Raw genomic sequence first — 16,707 nt, forward strand, 5'->3', positions numbered from 1 at the left:
TTTACAGCTAGACAAGACTCATTGAAGTTTACCCTTGTTCGTTAACATTCTAATTCCCATACATAAACTCCTCTGTAATCCACTAGCACAGTCAGTAGCAGAGTGGACAAGAAACCTGTAAGCTAGAAAAGGGTGCCTGCACTTTGTTTTTGACTGAACAGAGTATCTATAATTTCACCAGACACCATTAAAAGCATCATGATTAGATTCAACATCCTTTTATAATCTTATTCTTCTCTAATGACTATTGATCCACAAAGCTATAAAGGAAAAAGGCTGAATCATTGAGATTTGAACAAATAGCAAATATGCATTATAGAGCTATTTTCCAGCTATAAGAAACAAGCTTATTAAAAATAGCTGCAATAGTCACAGCTAGTGTTTCACCAAAGTGCATCAGATGGACTGAAGAACAGGTACTAAGATTAAAGGAGTGGCTTACGTAATAAAAAAAGAAAAAAAAAAATCTATCGAGCATCCTCAGGCTAATGCAGATTCATCAGATCCAGTTAATCAACTGGAACAAGCATTACAGCTATTGCAAATGTATCTATGCACAATAGTCCTCTTGATACCTGGAATCAAGAACAAGGGAAATAACCTGACAGTGCTTTTGTCTTTCTTTTCCAGAATACTCAAATTATGTTCACAAACTCCTTGAAAAAGAATGTATTCCAAACTGTAAGAGATTTCTCTCTGGGTTATAACCAGTAAAAGTAGGTCTCAACAGCCTGAAGCCAGACAAATGATGTGCACTGAACCACAAAAAGGCATCAAGAAACCAGTTCCAATATAAAAACGATCCCAAATAGAAGATGCATTTTCCAAAGGGATCCATAATCAGAGGAAAGAAAGGATTTATCGAGGTTCCTCCTTCCTCCCCCACAATGTCAAAGTGCTTCTGAAGATATCCACTCTCTTGCATTTAACTGTTTCAATGAGAGAAGTTTGCTCCCTGCATCTGGTTTAGCACTAAAATTCACCTTAGAACTCACATGTTGCTTTTAGCTCTCAGTAAAAGCAATGAGCTGCATAACTGAACTTGTTTGGTTATTGGTCAAAAAAGCAGCATAACTACTCAAACCTCCACACACAGCCTTCAAAAGCAATAAGGTTTTTTTTTTTTTCCTTGATTATTCCTTGATTATTCCCAAATCCCCTACAAGCTTCTCTGGAAAAGCAGATACTGGCACAGATGTGCCTAAGAGGCTAAAAGTTTTTATTACTGCTCCTACAGCATCTAGTTTTTAGAAGAAGAAGCCTTATCTGAGCCGTAGTTAACTGTAACTGCAATCAGAGCTATGACTATATGCTTCCTTAAGAACACTGCTCCACACTAACTTTTATCAGCAGACATAATCAAGAAGCAACTCACAGCACAATACAGAAAGGTGATGCTGGCAGGTGTTTGCAAGGAGACACACAGCAGCACATGAACTTCATATCAAAGGAATAGGAGATACTCGTCTTAGGAAGCACATTCTCTTCAGCCTATTTCAAGCAAGATTTCAAAAAGCCATACAGACAGATTAGTCTCCTACAATCTAACACAAAAGAAGGCAGCAGCCACTGCATCCCTGCAGCAGATGTAGTCACATGGAAAGTTTATGCACAAAGATGCCAGTTTGCTTCTCAATGGCAGCACCAAGTCAGACGTTACCAAGTCTGCTGCTATACAATCATAAATTTGCCAAGTCAAATGACTTACCTGCAAAGTAGCATAAACTGGTGGGACAGATGAGACAAAACAGGACCTTCACAGCAACTTTGTATCTAAGGTAGTTTCCTCCCCACTCCAACCTCCCAAAGCAGACAAGCTATAACATTATACTGCCACATGCATCTCTCCCAGCCAATGCTGCAGCACAGAAGCCGTTCAGGAAGCAGGGTCTGAAAGTCCTTCTTAAAGTTTGTAGTTTGAGGCAAATAACAAGGATACATTTGCCATGGCAGACTTGCTCTTAAGAAGATGTTTCACAGATCTACTCTAAGCACCCTTACCTTGCTTCCAATGAGTGCGAGGAAGAAGAGAGCACTCTAGAACATACAGGGAGGGAAGAATGACAACTGTGCTAAACCTTCAAGCTGCTCACTGGAAGCCTCTTTCCAAGGTTTTCAGGGCATTGTTTCCTGTTTTATTTGGGTTTTTTTAGTCCTTTCTAGTCCTTTAGATCAGTTTCAGTTATTTTATTTGTGGAGCTTTTTGAGTTTTTGTGGGCTATTTTTTTAAATACCTCCCTTCAAAGTCCCGTCTGGAACACAGGATCTGCATTTAGCTTTCAGCCTTATCCCCATTAAAGGAAAGCATAACCTGACTTTGGAACTAATTATTCAGCTTATAAACAGACTCTGGCAATTACTCTGATTAATCTTTCTTACAGTAGCAACAGAAGATGCATGTAACCCTCTCCAGAGATCAGCTCAGTGTTCAGGATATGATAGGGAGTTCGGCTTTCTACAGATACTCTGTTCACTCCTCCAGGATGCAAATAAATTGGCATATTCCCTTTCCTATTCTCTTACATATGAATTGTCCCTGTTCATCAGTTCAGTAGTCCTTGTGGAAATACAAGGGACATGTCTTTGCATCTTGACAGATTCACAAGACAAAAACCTACTGGAGGACATCCTGACAAGACAACTCAAAACAAGTGTTTAGCTAGGCTTCTGCCAAATTACAGACCAAGAAAGCCTTCCTAAATTCACATGACAAAACTTCTGGCTTTCAGATACCATACACCTTAGCAGCACCTCTCTGCCAGCATAAAATAAAGTTCACCTTCCATAACAGTTTCTTGTGATAATTAAACTGTAATCTAACACTGACAGACTCCTGTAATTTGTAGAAATTGTTAATTGAAGCAGCTGGCCCAGTGAGCTTCCAAAAGACACTATATATGCTGTTTGCCTGAATCTCAGTATTTGAAAAAAAAAAAAAAAAAAAGGACAGAAATGCAAATAAACAGATTTCTTACAGCATGTTAGTAAAATAGAAAATAAAAGGCATAAGACTTAACATAAGCCTAAGGTGACTGCCTCCTTATCAAGCGCACTTGAAAGAAACCTGAGGTTTAAAGCTACAGGTTTGCAAGAGGATTCTGCAGATTCTAAGACAAATACAGCAAGTTACAAGACCATTAAGTAGCTTATTAAAAGAACAAAATTAATCACTTAAATGCATACAGATCTGCATTGCAGGATAGGCTCTTAACATTCATTCTCATCTATACCATCTCATGAGTTGCTCTGCCATCTAGAACTAAGGCATGAATATTCCAGTATCTGCTGTACTAGATGCTCCTAGGTAAATTATTCCCAAGCTGGAAACTACTTAAAGGGATTAACTTCACGTAGTACTTTTTGAACAAAACATTCAAGGACACCTCCAATCTGTTACTATGTAGGATATCTAAACTTATTCAAGATTGAGGCTTACTCTGCTCAGCACACAAGATCTCATTTTGAATACCATGTCCAGCTTTGGGAAGTGTCACTCAAGAAGGCTGTGGACCAAATGAAGGGTTGCAGCAACATGAATTACCAGAGATCTAAAGAAAACATACCTATTAGAAAAGGTTGAAGGAGTTAAACAAGAAAAAAGAAGCTCAATTCTAAGAGGGAGGACTCAGGAACAAACTTGTCATTACTTTGTCATTGCAGATGGAACATGTTAGGAAAAATCTAAGACAGGAAAGCACAAGTGGGACTGATCTCAACCTTTAAGGACTTAGAAATCTCTAACCACTTTGAGTATTGCCAATTTTTTTTTTTTTGCTTTATGTATCTTTATAAGGTCAGTGAAGCAGCAGAAAACAGAACCTATAATTAGAAAACAAGGATGATTTCAGGCTAAACGTTTGCTATCAACACCCAAACATTTATCCTCTATACTGATTCTAGCCAGGATTAAACAGTCCATGAACTACAACAAAAGTTTGAAGTTCTCTTAATACTTGCAGCCAAAAGCATCAACTACTAGGTTTGTAAACCATTACCAAAGAGTAGATTGAAGCTGGAGTCCTACTTTAGCAACAATATGGCAACAAGCACCTACATATGATATTGAAGTATTTATACAGTAATCTTGCTTTACATTCAGATCAACAGCCCTGCTCTGACACGAAGCATTAGCATTTACAGATCAGAAAAACAAGTTAGCTTTTCAGTACTAGAGAAGAAACAAATGGAGAAAGGAATCATACCATGACCAAGAACACTTTAATAAAAAACATCAAGCATGGTTTCTTTATGGGGAACAAGAACAATTGTTTGTTTACCTAAGCATGAAAAGTATTTGATGCCACAATTATTGGTAAATGGAAAAGAATTTCAAGTGCAACTCTACAGCACGGAATGTGGCTATTTAATTATTTTTCAAGAAAGGGCCTACCATGATTTTTAAGTGTGTTTTCAGATTGAGACTCACATACTACAACCTTCACTTACTACTGTCCGTAATTTTTCCTGTCAGTAGTCATTTTTCACTTCCTAACCCAATCTTCATGGATGGATTTGTACGTGTCCTTTACTTTGCTATCAGGCCGGCATTCAAACCGAGGTGGCTAATGGCAGCAGCATACCATTTCCTCCCTCCCTATGTATGCCTGTGTACATTATAGTACAGGTAAGCAGCAACTGCAAGTTTTACATAAATACTCACCAGCTTTTGTATCATTATCCCAATCCCATGCTTCTATTATTAACGTGAACGATCTCTGAAAAGAAACAAGACACTAGTTAGTAATAAAAAACTACTCTCACACACCAGACAAACAGTGATTTTGAGTAAGCAGATATTGCTGTTATTAAGAAAGCCAACTGAGAGGAGTTTAAAAAATTAACTTCTGTACTGTTATGTGAAAGCCCTCACAGGCATCTTCTCAAAAGCATGAAATATAATAGCACTAGAAATTGTGGGGGAAAGCAGGCTAATAGCAAAACAAAAACAATTCCCTCCCCACATGCACCAAGGACTGAATTGTTATTATTATATTCTGCTCCCACTGCATCTAATTCTCAGCTTTGCTTAGCCACAGAAATCCTTTTCACAAGCAGCCCTAAGAGGCTGGAATGAAGTAAGGTGTTCTGAACATTGGGAAACAGCTAGGATATTTAAGCAACTCACGACAAAAAAAAAAAAAAAAAAAAAGTAAAATCAGAATCACTCTTTAGGCAGCTCATGAAAGATCAGTCTATATAACAGATCCTTTTGCTGTTTTCTAGAGAAACTCATCTGAAGGAGAAATACACAAAAATTCACCATGCCCCCCTTCTTTCTCATGAAAGGGGTAGTATGAAAAATGGACCTGCAAAAGACACAGCAGTTAAGGGAAGCACACCTGGCAGTACACTTTGACCTGAAGAAAAAAGCAGCACATTTCAGACATTTTTAAAATCTGGAAAAATCATGAAGGCTTTACTCCACTAAAGCAAGGCTTCAGGCAATTTTCTTGGGTTTATGACCAATTTTGTAGGATAGGTGCTGATATTCAAACACTAAAGCTATTTAGGAAAAGGTTACCTTATGCATACATGTAATGTTTACTTGTTTTCAAGTTTAGCAAGTCAAATTATCATAGAATCATAGAATTGTTAGGGTTAGAAGGGACCTCGAGGATCACCTAGTTCCAACTCCCCTGCCATGGGTAGGGACACCTCACACTAGATCAGGCTGCTCAGAGCCACATCCAGCCTGGCCTTAGAAACCTCCAGGGAAGGTACTTCTACCATCTCCCTGGGCAACCTGTTCCAGTGTCTCACCACCCTCATGGTGAAGAATTTCTTCCTAACATCCAATCTGAATTTACCCATTTCTAGTTTTGTTCCATTCCCCCTAGTCCTATCATTACCCGACACCTTAAAAAGTCCCTCCCCAGCTTTCTTGTAGGCCCCCTTAAGATATTGGAAGGCCACAATAAGGTCTCCTCAAAGCCTTCTCTTCTCCAGACTGAATAGCCCCAACTCTCTGTCTTTATAGCAGAGGTGCTCCAGCCCTCTGATCATCCTCATGGCCCTTCTCTGGACACATTCCAGCATGTCCAGATCCTTCTTTTAATAAGGGCTCCAGAACTGGGCACAGTACTCCAGGTGAGGTCTCACCAGAGTGGCATAGGGAGGGAGAATCACCTCCCTTAACCTGCTGGCTATGCTTCTCTTGACACTTAAAACCAAGGAAAAAACATTCACTATCTTAAAATTCTCATGTATAAATCTTTGTGCTTAGAGGTAAGTCACATCAAAATCTGAAGCTCATTAAACACAGGAGAGCCAAGCCTTACTATGCACAGAATTCATGTGAACTTGTCGTCTGTTAGCCTAGACTGGGAGACACAGCCAAGAAATTAAAAGCATCTCTTAAGAAGAGGACAATGTAAGAATTAGGATAATGTAAGAATTCAGCTATTTTTCATGGGGTGCTTAGGGCTCTTCTACTGTTACAAAAAGAAATGCCCGTTTTTCACTTTGAAGTGCATTGTATGCTGCTCACCTCCCACCAAGGAGAGTTATCTTAACACTGAAATCTCCCCATTTTACAGCAGTAGCAGAAGCAACCACAAGGAAGATCAGTGCAACACCCTGTGTAGAAGGGCTCTTTGCCTGAGGTCCTTACTGATTACATCAAGGGATCAGTCTGTTCAGAAATGCACTTAATTGTTTATTTTTTTATATTGCTTAGTTACATTAATATATAAGCCACACGCTATGCCTTTCAAAGATACCTTTCTTCCACACTTTCAGCTTCAGACATACACTATGGAAGATGATTTTCCATCACTGTAACAGATAAAGGTTTAGTGATAAATACTTAGATTATACTCAGTATCCACCTCTCCTGCTTTTAACAACTGATCTTCTAACATCTCAGTTTTCCTGCATTCCATCAATTTCTATTATAAGTACAAAATAGTACTCAAGTGCTTCCAGATATCCACTTACTCAGCTCATATAAGTGTTGGTCTTTCCTACTGCAAATTGGCTGTTGCATCTGACTGCCCACACAGGCTAAGGAACAAAAAATTCAAGCTGGACTTGCTGCCTTAGGAAATAGATCAGTCAAATATTGCCTTCCCAACATTCCATTCAAAAGCAGATTTCTATCTTTGCCTAGAATGCTTGGGAATTTTTGTGGGTAAGGAGTTCCACACAATACACTGTTCCAGCATGCTTATGTTGAAAGGTTGGGGGTTAAAGAGGCATTGTACCAATTTTAAGATGCTTAAAATAGAGTTCCCTATCTCTAGTGGCACAGCCTCTGGACTTGAAAATACTCCTCTACTGCCATATAGAGTCATACTTGCTTGTAAAGTACTATTAAGTTTCTGATGCACAGCTCTTCTTCCAAGGTCTGGAGGAACTGAATTTCTGGCCAAATAACTGACCCCTGCAGCCCACAGCTCATATTGCCTCCTGGTGGCAGCCAGGGCAAGGATATGGCCCCACATGCCTAATCTCATGCATTTGCTTTTACTGACCTCCCACTGGTGACCATTAAGAGCTGTAAGTCCATCCATGAAAAGAACACACAAAACATATGCAAGATCCAGACTACTAAATCTTTCCACTTACTGGCATTCCATAGCCCCAGTTTGCCCATATTTACTTACAAGCTAACAAGCTAGAACTTGGCCATTTACACATGAAAGAGTACAAAGTGTAACATTTTAGGAAGGCTTGTAGTCACATTTGTAAGGGATCAGAGATGTTATTCAAATGGCAGTAAATGGTATTGATAAATAAATGCATATTTGCTGGAAGATCAGTTTCAGCTAGGACAGTTCTCAGTTGTGCAGCTTCCTGCTTTCTATTGATAGTTACAGCATCACCCTCCAAAACCTCTTAACAGACACTAGGAGCACAACCAGAAGAGAAAGTGACTTTTGTGATTGTTCTGCCTCTAGAGAAGTGAGTTAAGATTACCAACCCTACTTCTCATCCATTCCTCACCTCCAGCTAGTCAATAAACTTTAAAAGAGGAACTCCTCTCTGCAGTACTGCAAAGGATCATCATGTTACAGTTACTATGCCTCAAAACAGGAAACAGATCCTCAATCCACCACCACCACTAGAAGTATCAAGTTTTGTGCTAGAACTGCTTAAATGCCTTTGAATTTTGGACTTGACTTTAAAACAACAACTGAAAACTTAGAAAGCATCCGTATTATTAAATTAGTTCATGTTAATGCTGCACTTTCCAGTGCAGCTTTCCAGTTATTGCTCAACTATTAGAAACGTTTGTCTATCAAAAATGTGGAAATGTCAGTATTCAGCCATAATGCAACCCTGCCCAGTAACCAGAGGAGAGCTATAGTCTGAATAACACCAATGGACATAAATTTTTAAGAATATTTTTAGCTGACATAATGGACATACTGTACTATTGTCTTACATTAGTCATGTCTCTACTCTTCAGCAGCAAGTCCAATACAGACTCCCCAGCACATCACCTGCTAGCACCAGCCACAAGTATCTCTTCTGTAACACACACCAGACAGTTTCTTTAATTGTTTTCCATAAGCATAATTTAACAACTTGCATTAATTTAACTCTTGTCCAGAAGCTAAGATCTACCCATACTGCAGATCTTTAAACCCCTCACATCATCCAGTTCCATATTGGTTCCTTGATGTATCTTCAGTAAGAGTAGTTTAAAACCTAAAAAACTCCAGATTTTTTAACAATTGTCTTAAGAATGTACCAAATTGATGAGTCTTATGCATAATACACACACACCCCACCACACCTGCTTATTAAACTGCACAGAACTCTTGCCATAAGCTGATGTGACTAGCACCTCACAAGTGCAGGACCTGCACGTTTCAGTCTGCTCTGTGTTAAGCTCTATTTTTTGTTTTTTTCAACTTACACTAGTACAATCTTCCTTAAAGAATTAAGCATAAGACATCAAATCAAAAAGCAGATGTTAAAGGTTACAAGTCAGCAGGAGATCATCTGCACACTGCAAATGAGTATGGCTCTATGAAAGAGCATTTTGTAGGAGTTAAGTATATGTATGTTCCAAATAGTTTGGAAAGATACAGATGAAACCTGTTTATCCTGGTGATGCTGCTTCAGTTGTGTTTGTTGGGTTTTTTTGTTTTGTTGGGGGATTTTTTGTTTGCTTGGGGTTTTTTTTTGTGGGTTGTTTTTTTTTTTTTTTTCCCCTCTTCTCAGGACTGGTGTTGACAAAAGCAACTTCAAAGCCTTATTCCACTGTTTACTCTAAACAAAACACTCCCCATGCAATCCCCACGACCTCCTTTCTGGGGAGGGGGGAAAATAAGACCTGTAGCATTGGTTTGGCATTGCCTTTTTATGAACTATCGCCTTGATATTGGCAAATCAAGATTCAAAAGGTGGGGTGTTTTTTTTTTTCCAAAGCAGACATGCCAAAATTTTCGTCCCAAGAAATATATTGGTCTGCTGACAGCACTTTCAGTTAGGTATAGAACTTATGTTCTCCAACTCAAATTCTGAAAAAGGCAAGAATTGAAGATTCAGATGAAATTAATGTGACATTTTCTGCATCAGTAACATGTTATTGTGGATTAAAATACTTTCACATTCTAACAGACGAAAAATTATTACATTCATGGGAATAGAAGAACTGACTGGAGTTTTTACAAGGATAAACCTTGCAAGAAAATAAAGATTAGGCTATAAAATAGAAATGAAGTGTGGCTCCTGAACAAAAATAGAGCCTGCCTTATCATCCTCTTCTGCAAGCACACAGTAAATGCCAGGTGTCATCACCAGTAAATACTGAATCCTTTCAAACCTCAATCAAGGACAGGTAACGTTTGTATTTGAATGTTTCAACTGTAAAAAGCAGTTCTAACAACTGTAGCATGTCACTGTTCCTATTACTAATCTAACTTTTGTAGCCACTGGAATAAGACATGATTCCCTGTGCCTTGGATCAGCACAGTCAACTCTCAAATGTCTACACAGGTCTGGGGGCCTTGGCCTCCCCTCCCTTCCATTTTCTTTTTCAGCACCTCTCTCCATCTAAGCAGTTTGCTTGTCTGGAAAAAGCTGACTTCAAGGCAAGCATATTTCATTTCCTTACCCAGGAGAGGTATACAGCAAGTTCTTACAAGTTCTTCATGAGTAAGCCAGAAGTGCAAAGGAAAAAAATACGACAGATTTTGAGAAGATCCAGGACTCATCTTCAACACAGGTTTAAGGGCATAGAGATGGAACAAGCCTGCAGATTGATCTTTTATAAGCAGGTTTTATAAAGCCACAATGGAGACCTTTACTGAAGAAGAAAAATTATTCCCATTTTGGGGAGAGGATATGGAAAGAAGGAAAAGGGGCCTGTTTTTTTGAAACTGAAGAGCATTTCAGTCATGCTCACATGCAAAAACTTGTGTGCTGAATGAAGAGGCCATTCCATCATACAAAAAAATCATAAAGATGTCCATCCTGTAAACCCTTATTTTTCATCTGAGAAGTAAACACAGTAGCATAGCAAGTCCTAAACAAAAGCCTTCACTTTGGAAACCAGGGACAAACAATACTATTTTGTGGGAGTGCTGTGGAAAGCCAGCATACAAGTGGCAGCAGCAGCAGAAAGCAGCTAAATTGAAGCCTTCTATTTGAAAGCAATTACTGCAGTTGTATTCCATTTGGCCCAGTCACAAAAGCAGGATGATGTTTACAAACTAGAGCCCTAACTGTTGTGTGAGGGGAAAGAATCAGCTCCACCTGACAATCTTTAGGAAGTCTGAAAAACCAGCGGGGGAGAAGGGGGTATTTTTTGCCATGGTTAACAGCCAACAGGCTGTTATCTCCACCTACATGAGTTTGAGCACTTAATTCCACTCCTCCTCCAAACTAAGCAAAGTCAAAACTGGAGGGGTGTGTATGCATATGGGAGTGGCAGGGAGAAATCTAGATGTCTGGACTATTAAGGATCATTGCATTGCAAAAGGAACACAAATAAAAACAACAGGTGAGTAAGTTAGCGTCAGTCTTGGAGCTAACATACCAAATTTAACACCCAGGTAGAGACTCACCTCCAGTTAAGGAAAATTACCCAGCAACTAGTGTAATAAACCTACCAACAACCAGCTGCAAGCATCTAAAAGATAAAAGGTTCAAGGAGGAACTCAAAGGGGTATTACATCTATTGAGCAGTGCCCAGTGCTTTGTGAAAACAGGAGCATGGCCTGTTTCTCTTCAAGGTGATCAAACTACTAGATCATAACATATCTTACCAGATGACATATCTGTAGGAAGACCTTCAAATGAAGGTCTGAAGATACTCTGATCTGCTGTAATGGCAGAATGCAGCAGGAGTTTCTTGATATGAGGGGACCTTGATGTGTAATGGTACAGCAAACATTTAAGCTGTGAAGTTCTAAAAATCATCTGAAACCCCATATTATCTTTAGATAATGCCTGTAGAAACAGTGACCCATTTTCAGGTAGCTCACAAGAGGTTAATATACCACATCTCTGACTAGAGCTCCTCAAGCAAGGACATTAATGCAGTCACCTCAGACCACACAGAGAAGAGAAAACTCTCTGTGGGGCTCCATCTACACAAGAGAAGTTGAATCATCAGAAGACAGACCCCACAGGCTTCTCTTATCACCCTAGACAAACTCAAAGCAAATTTTACCAGATTCAATCTTATCAAAAATGGTATCTTGGACATAGTATTTGTTCCCAATACCTCAGTACTGGCCCCTAACTTTTGACAGTGGCCTCTGCCAGAGGCTGTAGACAGTGCAGCAGCATCCCTGAGTAAATGGGAAGGACATATCTCACTAATAGTTTTCAAGGTCAAAAGCAAGTCCTAGCTTCTTATTTAGAAAAACTGCAGATGTAACCAGTCAGTAGTCATGTCAGGACTTCATCTGAAGGAAAGCAGATCTACTAGCTACTCTCAGATCACAAGACGCTAAAGGTTCTAGAAAAGCCCATCCTTATTTTAAAGCACTATCTTTCACCATTACATAGATAGCAGCAATGCTGGTCTAATGGAATAGAAGTAATTCCTCACTCTGCTTTTTATAGCTATCTGCTATTCATCCCCACCCTACTCCACCCACCCTCCCTGATTCCAGCATATATACATCTCTGCTGTACTCAAGGAGATTAAGTTCCATCTCTGAAGTCCAAGCTTTCAACTACTGTCACTTACATTTAAACAAACACCACAGGATTGCCTTTCAAATAATTTATTTTCCTTATACATCCAGAACTAGACAACGACAAAAAAAGCACCAGTGAAAAAAATTAGCTACACAGGTACAAGGGCTTCCTGTGATAACTTGCCTTTCCTGAGATTTTCCAGGAAAAAAACAAGAAATTTTTCAGTCAGCTACCACATTTACCACTTTTGTTAAAATATTTCTATTATACTGTAAATGCCTTCTGCCTATGCCACATCTAGGCACCTTCTGTGTACAAGTTATACATCAGTATTTTTGTTGAGAAACTAAATACATCAGAAGTGACATGGATTTTTACTTTTGCCAACCATGTGAGCAAATATAATGGCCATGTCAAAAAATAATCAATTTAATTTGAAGTGAATGATCAGCAGCTACAACTTTATTCTAGTGACCAGAATAGTTACATTTTAGGAGACATTTAAACCAGTTCTTAGACTAAGATAGAAACAGTTTAATCTTACTGATTCTTTCTTTCTCCTTCCATAGTATCTTTAACAATTCTTTGTACCAATTATCATAACCAGAGTACAGTATTTAAAATCTGGACATGTTCCAACCTTGCTGAATGTAAAATAATTTTCAGAGAACCTCATATAACCATAAGTTACAGACAATTGTAACTTTGTTCTTCAGTGCAAATTTGCATTGATAAACAAGGTTTCACACAAAGTACATCTAGTGACTTCTCAATTCCATAACCAGTTACTCCCTTCAATCCACCAAAGACAGCTTGTTTCTAGTTAAACAAGTTCATTTTACAAGCTCAACACAAGTTCTTTGATCAAGAGATGCACTTCCCACTCATGTCCATCTCTCAACTACTTGACATTCAGAAGCTAGTCAGAAAGTGCACTCTGACAAGAAGGGGTGGCTTGAGAACAGAGGCAAAAAAAAAAAAACAAGGAAAAGGACATTGTGTTACACCATCGTGTGATTCTGTAACTGAAGTTGGAAGCAAGCAGTGCAGTTCTCTTGTTCTCCCTCTCCCAAGAGACAGGACGAATATCATCCCTCAAAAGGGGATGGTTAGAAATCAAAGGTCCAGAGAAAACCAACAAAATAGAATAAAGAATCAAATTATTTCCATGAGAAGAATGAAAGGGTTGGTCAAAATTCCTCAGACTGGAAAAAAGACAACAGGTGCATGGGATGGAAGTCTACAACACAAAAGGCCCAGGTATTGGTTAGGAATAGCTTTGCCATTCTCTTCTTGACAAGAGCTAAAGGGCCATAGTCAAACCAAAGGAAAAGGTAGCACTTCATGCAGATTGCCTAGAGCAAAGTGATTCTAAGAGCTTTGTGGGTCCAAGGGCAGACTAGCACAAATACTTAGGTAAAACCAATCACAGCTAGTTCAGGAAGTCCCCAGGTTGAAAACAAAGCTTGGGAGAGTAAGGTTTTCTATATTCTTGCTCTTAGCCTTCCATGAACATTTACGTATGTTCCCTGAACTCTGGTTTCAGTGCAGGTGCTGTTCTGCAGCAAATATTCTGTCTTTTCTGATGGCGAACATTAGAACTAGGGAACATTGGGGAAAAGAATAAAAATTGCACTGTAGAGAATCTTGCATACCTGCCTGAGCCATTAGTATCTATCCCAAGGTAATCAAAATTATGACCAAAAAATGTTTGAGGGGAAAACAAACAAACAAACAAAAAAACCAGGAAAGCTAGGAGAAACAAAAAACAGTTCTAAATTAGAGTTACAATTCTACTTCAAAACTCTTTGAAATCCATGACAGAGTAGTCATAAATGAAAAATCTAATCAAGCCTCTCCTGAAATGTCATATTAAATAATCGGGAGGGGGGGATATTCAAATCACCAAACCATGCTGCAATACATGCATAGCAAGCCATGTACATGCTGCAGTAGATGCAGCAAATGCTACTCATTAAAAAAGACAAGCTGAGCTAGACCTATTAACTGGGAGATCTTACTATTTGGGATAAGGGTTTAGAGGACTCTAGGCTCATGAGACATCCCCTGAGGAAAAGGCAATCAGACAGTCTTTTAAGAGTGATTAAGTCAGGTGACACAAAGCAGAACATATTGTCATGCAAGGGAAGATATGAGAAATGCACTAGTATAGAAAGCATTTATTAACTAGCTCAAGATTGACAAGTGTCAAGTGAAGTACTAAGCTTACTGATTTTATAGTAATTTTTCACACAAATTTGTCAGCACACTTACAATAAAATCCTGGTTTAACTATAAGAAAATCAGTATTTGGCTTGGGAAAAACTAAATTGAAATGTACAACAGAAAGGCAACCAAAATAATTAAACAGTTAAGTTTCCAAACTTCAGCCATTCTGTTTACAGTCATCAAAAATCAATCCCTGCTGGCTTCTATGTAATGTAGATGAAGACTAGTTGAAGACAAGTTATTCTTGCTCCACTATGAAAGTGATTCTGCACTGTCTATATATGTCACTAAGCCACATATTACAGTTCCACACAGACATGTTCTTCTACCATAGCTGAAGAGCAAGCAAGAAATGCCTCCTCCATTAAAAGCCAGACCTCTCAGTCACTTGGGACCCAGTCTCTCTAGCAAGGAATAAAACAGCTTTCAAAACATCACCTATATTCTCCAGGGAGAATTAGGGGAAAAATAGAATAGGAACGGTGAAGGTTAGGTTAGTATGACAGGCACAAAAGCTGTGAAGGCAAGAGCATCTGTGACAGTCTGGAAGTGCTAACTAACAACAACGAAGAAGCGTTAGAACTTTAAATTTGGAAGAGATAGGAAAAAAGTTAAAAAGATAAGTCACGGACACTGTGTAAGTTTCCCTAACTCAACCAAACCATGCCAAATGCAGTACTGCCAACCATAAACCCATCTTCCAATATTGTAAGGAACCCTTGTCATTACTCAAGGTCCCAGACAAACTACAGGAATTAGATCCACTCTTTTGAAAGCAAGACAGATAAATTGCATAGATTTGTAAAAGATGTTCCTAGAAATTCTATAGGGAGACTTAGAGCGCTTCTGATAAAGGGAAACAGTAGACGTATCTGCTTAGCCTGTTGGATCTGCCTCTGTAGCTACAGGCTCAGCCTAGGACAGATTCAGAACTTCAGCCAAAATCAGAATCCTTTAGTGATCTCAGGGAACACATTTTAGACCAAAAGGAAAAGGAGTGGGGAAGCAAGAATGAAGATACCACACCTGTGCTAGGAAGTTTATTTGAACATTCTCACACTGTTCAATAGTGGGGAAAAAAAAAAAAAAAAAACAAAAAAACCCAAACAAACACCACTGTAAACATTTTGGTGAGAACCCACCAGTTAGAAGACCTCTCTTCAGGACTGTATCACATCATGGGAAAAAGTCTTCCAGAAAGTCACTATCATTCAACAACTCTGTAAAACTGCTTCTTTTCTACATAAAGCAATCCCTTCCCACCACACACATTCTGATATTACTCTAACTGCATGTCAGATTCTGCCTACATCTTGGAGGCATCTCCAATGATCCTTCTATTTGCTGGACAGGGGCCTAGCATCCCACAAAAAGCTTTAGGCATGTAGAAAATGAGTCTCAAACAGGACAGGCTCTCCCAAATGCCAGCTCTTCCACAGCTGCCCAAGCACTGCAATGCTCTGTTCATAGATAATTACTGTGGATGAACAAATGACACTATAAAGAAGGACGATACACAAAGTAAAATACACCTGAAAACAGTCTTAAACCATTCTGATCATCACTTAGCTTTATTTCAAGTAGCTGATCAGAGCTAATGATGACCACAGAAGAACCAATGCAACAAGCAAATACCTGTGTCAAAGAAACATCAGTCATCCTTCCTACTGTCACAGCTCCCTTCTGCTAGACAACCCAACATATCTATATACACTAAACCCTTACAGAATCTTATAGAAAGTTAACCCATCTTTAAATGTCCTTCGATATAGGTGGAAACGTCTCTGAGGTTTTCTGGAAAGCAAACTGGGATAGAATATAGTATCAGCAAGCTTTCCTTCTATACCTCAGAAGAAATTAAGACAGTAGAAAAGCCAGCCAGTATCCACAACAAAACTATTTAAAATACAACAGCTACCAAAACAATTGTTTCGTATTTTTGTACTTAGTACCAAAGTATTTGGTATGTTATATAACAACCATACAAAAAGCATAGATAATGTCATCCTAGTTTATATGTAAGAGTAGTCAAGTGCTACAGTTTGTATTGTGCCTGAATCTCTCCAACAGGTAAGCATACTGTGCCCTCCCCAGGTTTAATTTCTCTCTTTCACAGTTATGGAGCAGAAGCAGCAAGAAGGAAAAAAAAGTAAACCCCACAAGTGGCAACCCTGCAAATCTGCTAAAACCTCAGACAGCCCTCTCACTCCATTCTCTTCAGGGAAAGCACAAGGTGCTTATTTTCAATGGAGATTAGAAATTGAGATTAAATCAGAAACTATATACAAGAAAAAACTCTAGCAACTGCAGCACTTGTTTCTCTGCTAGTATCAAATTTGGTCAAAAAAAAAAAAAATCAAACAGAAGTCAGAAACC

General features: G+C 38.9%; 1 protein-coding gene across 1 annotated transcript in view; it reads right to left on the minus strand.

Annotated features, from left to right (window-relative positions):
• JAG2 (jagged canonical Notch ligand 2) overlaps positions 1-16,707 on the minus strand; it is a 69,325-nt gene that overhangs the window by 36,967 nt on the left and 15,651 nt on the right. The window contains exon 3 of the mRNA XM_054400257.1: positions 4,661-4,715. Coding sequence (XP_054256232.1) covers positions 4,661-4,715 — 55 coding nt within the window. The remainder of the gene's footprint in view (positions 1-4,660; positions 4,716-16,707) is intronic.

The sequence above is a fragment of the Indicator indicator genome, chromosome 4 (assembly GCF_027791375.1).
Source record: "Indicator indicator isolate 239-I01 chromosome 4, UM_Iind_1.1, whole genome shotgun sequence".
Lineage (NCBI taxonomy): Eukaryota > Metazoa > Chordata > Aves > Piciformes > Indicatoridae > Indicator > Indicator indicator.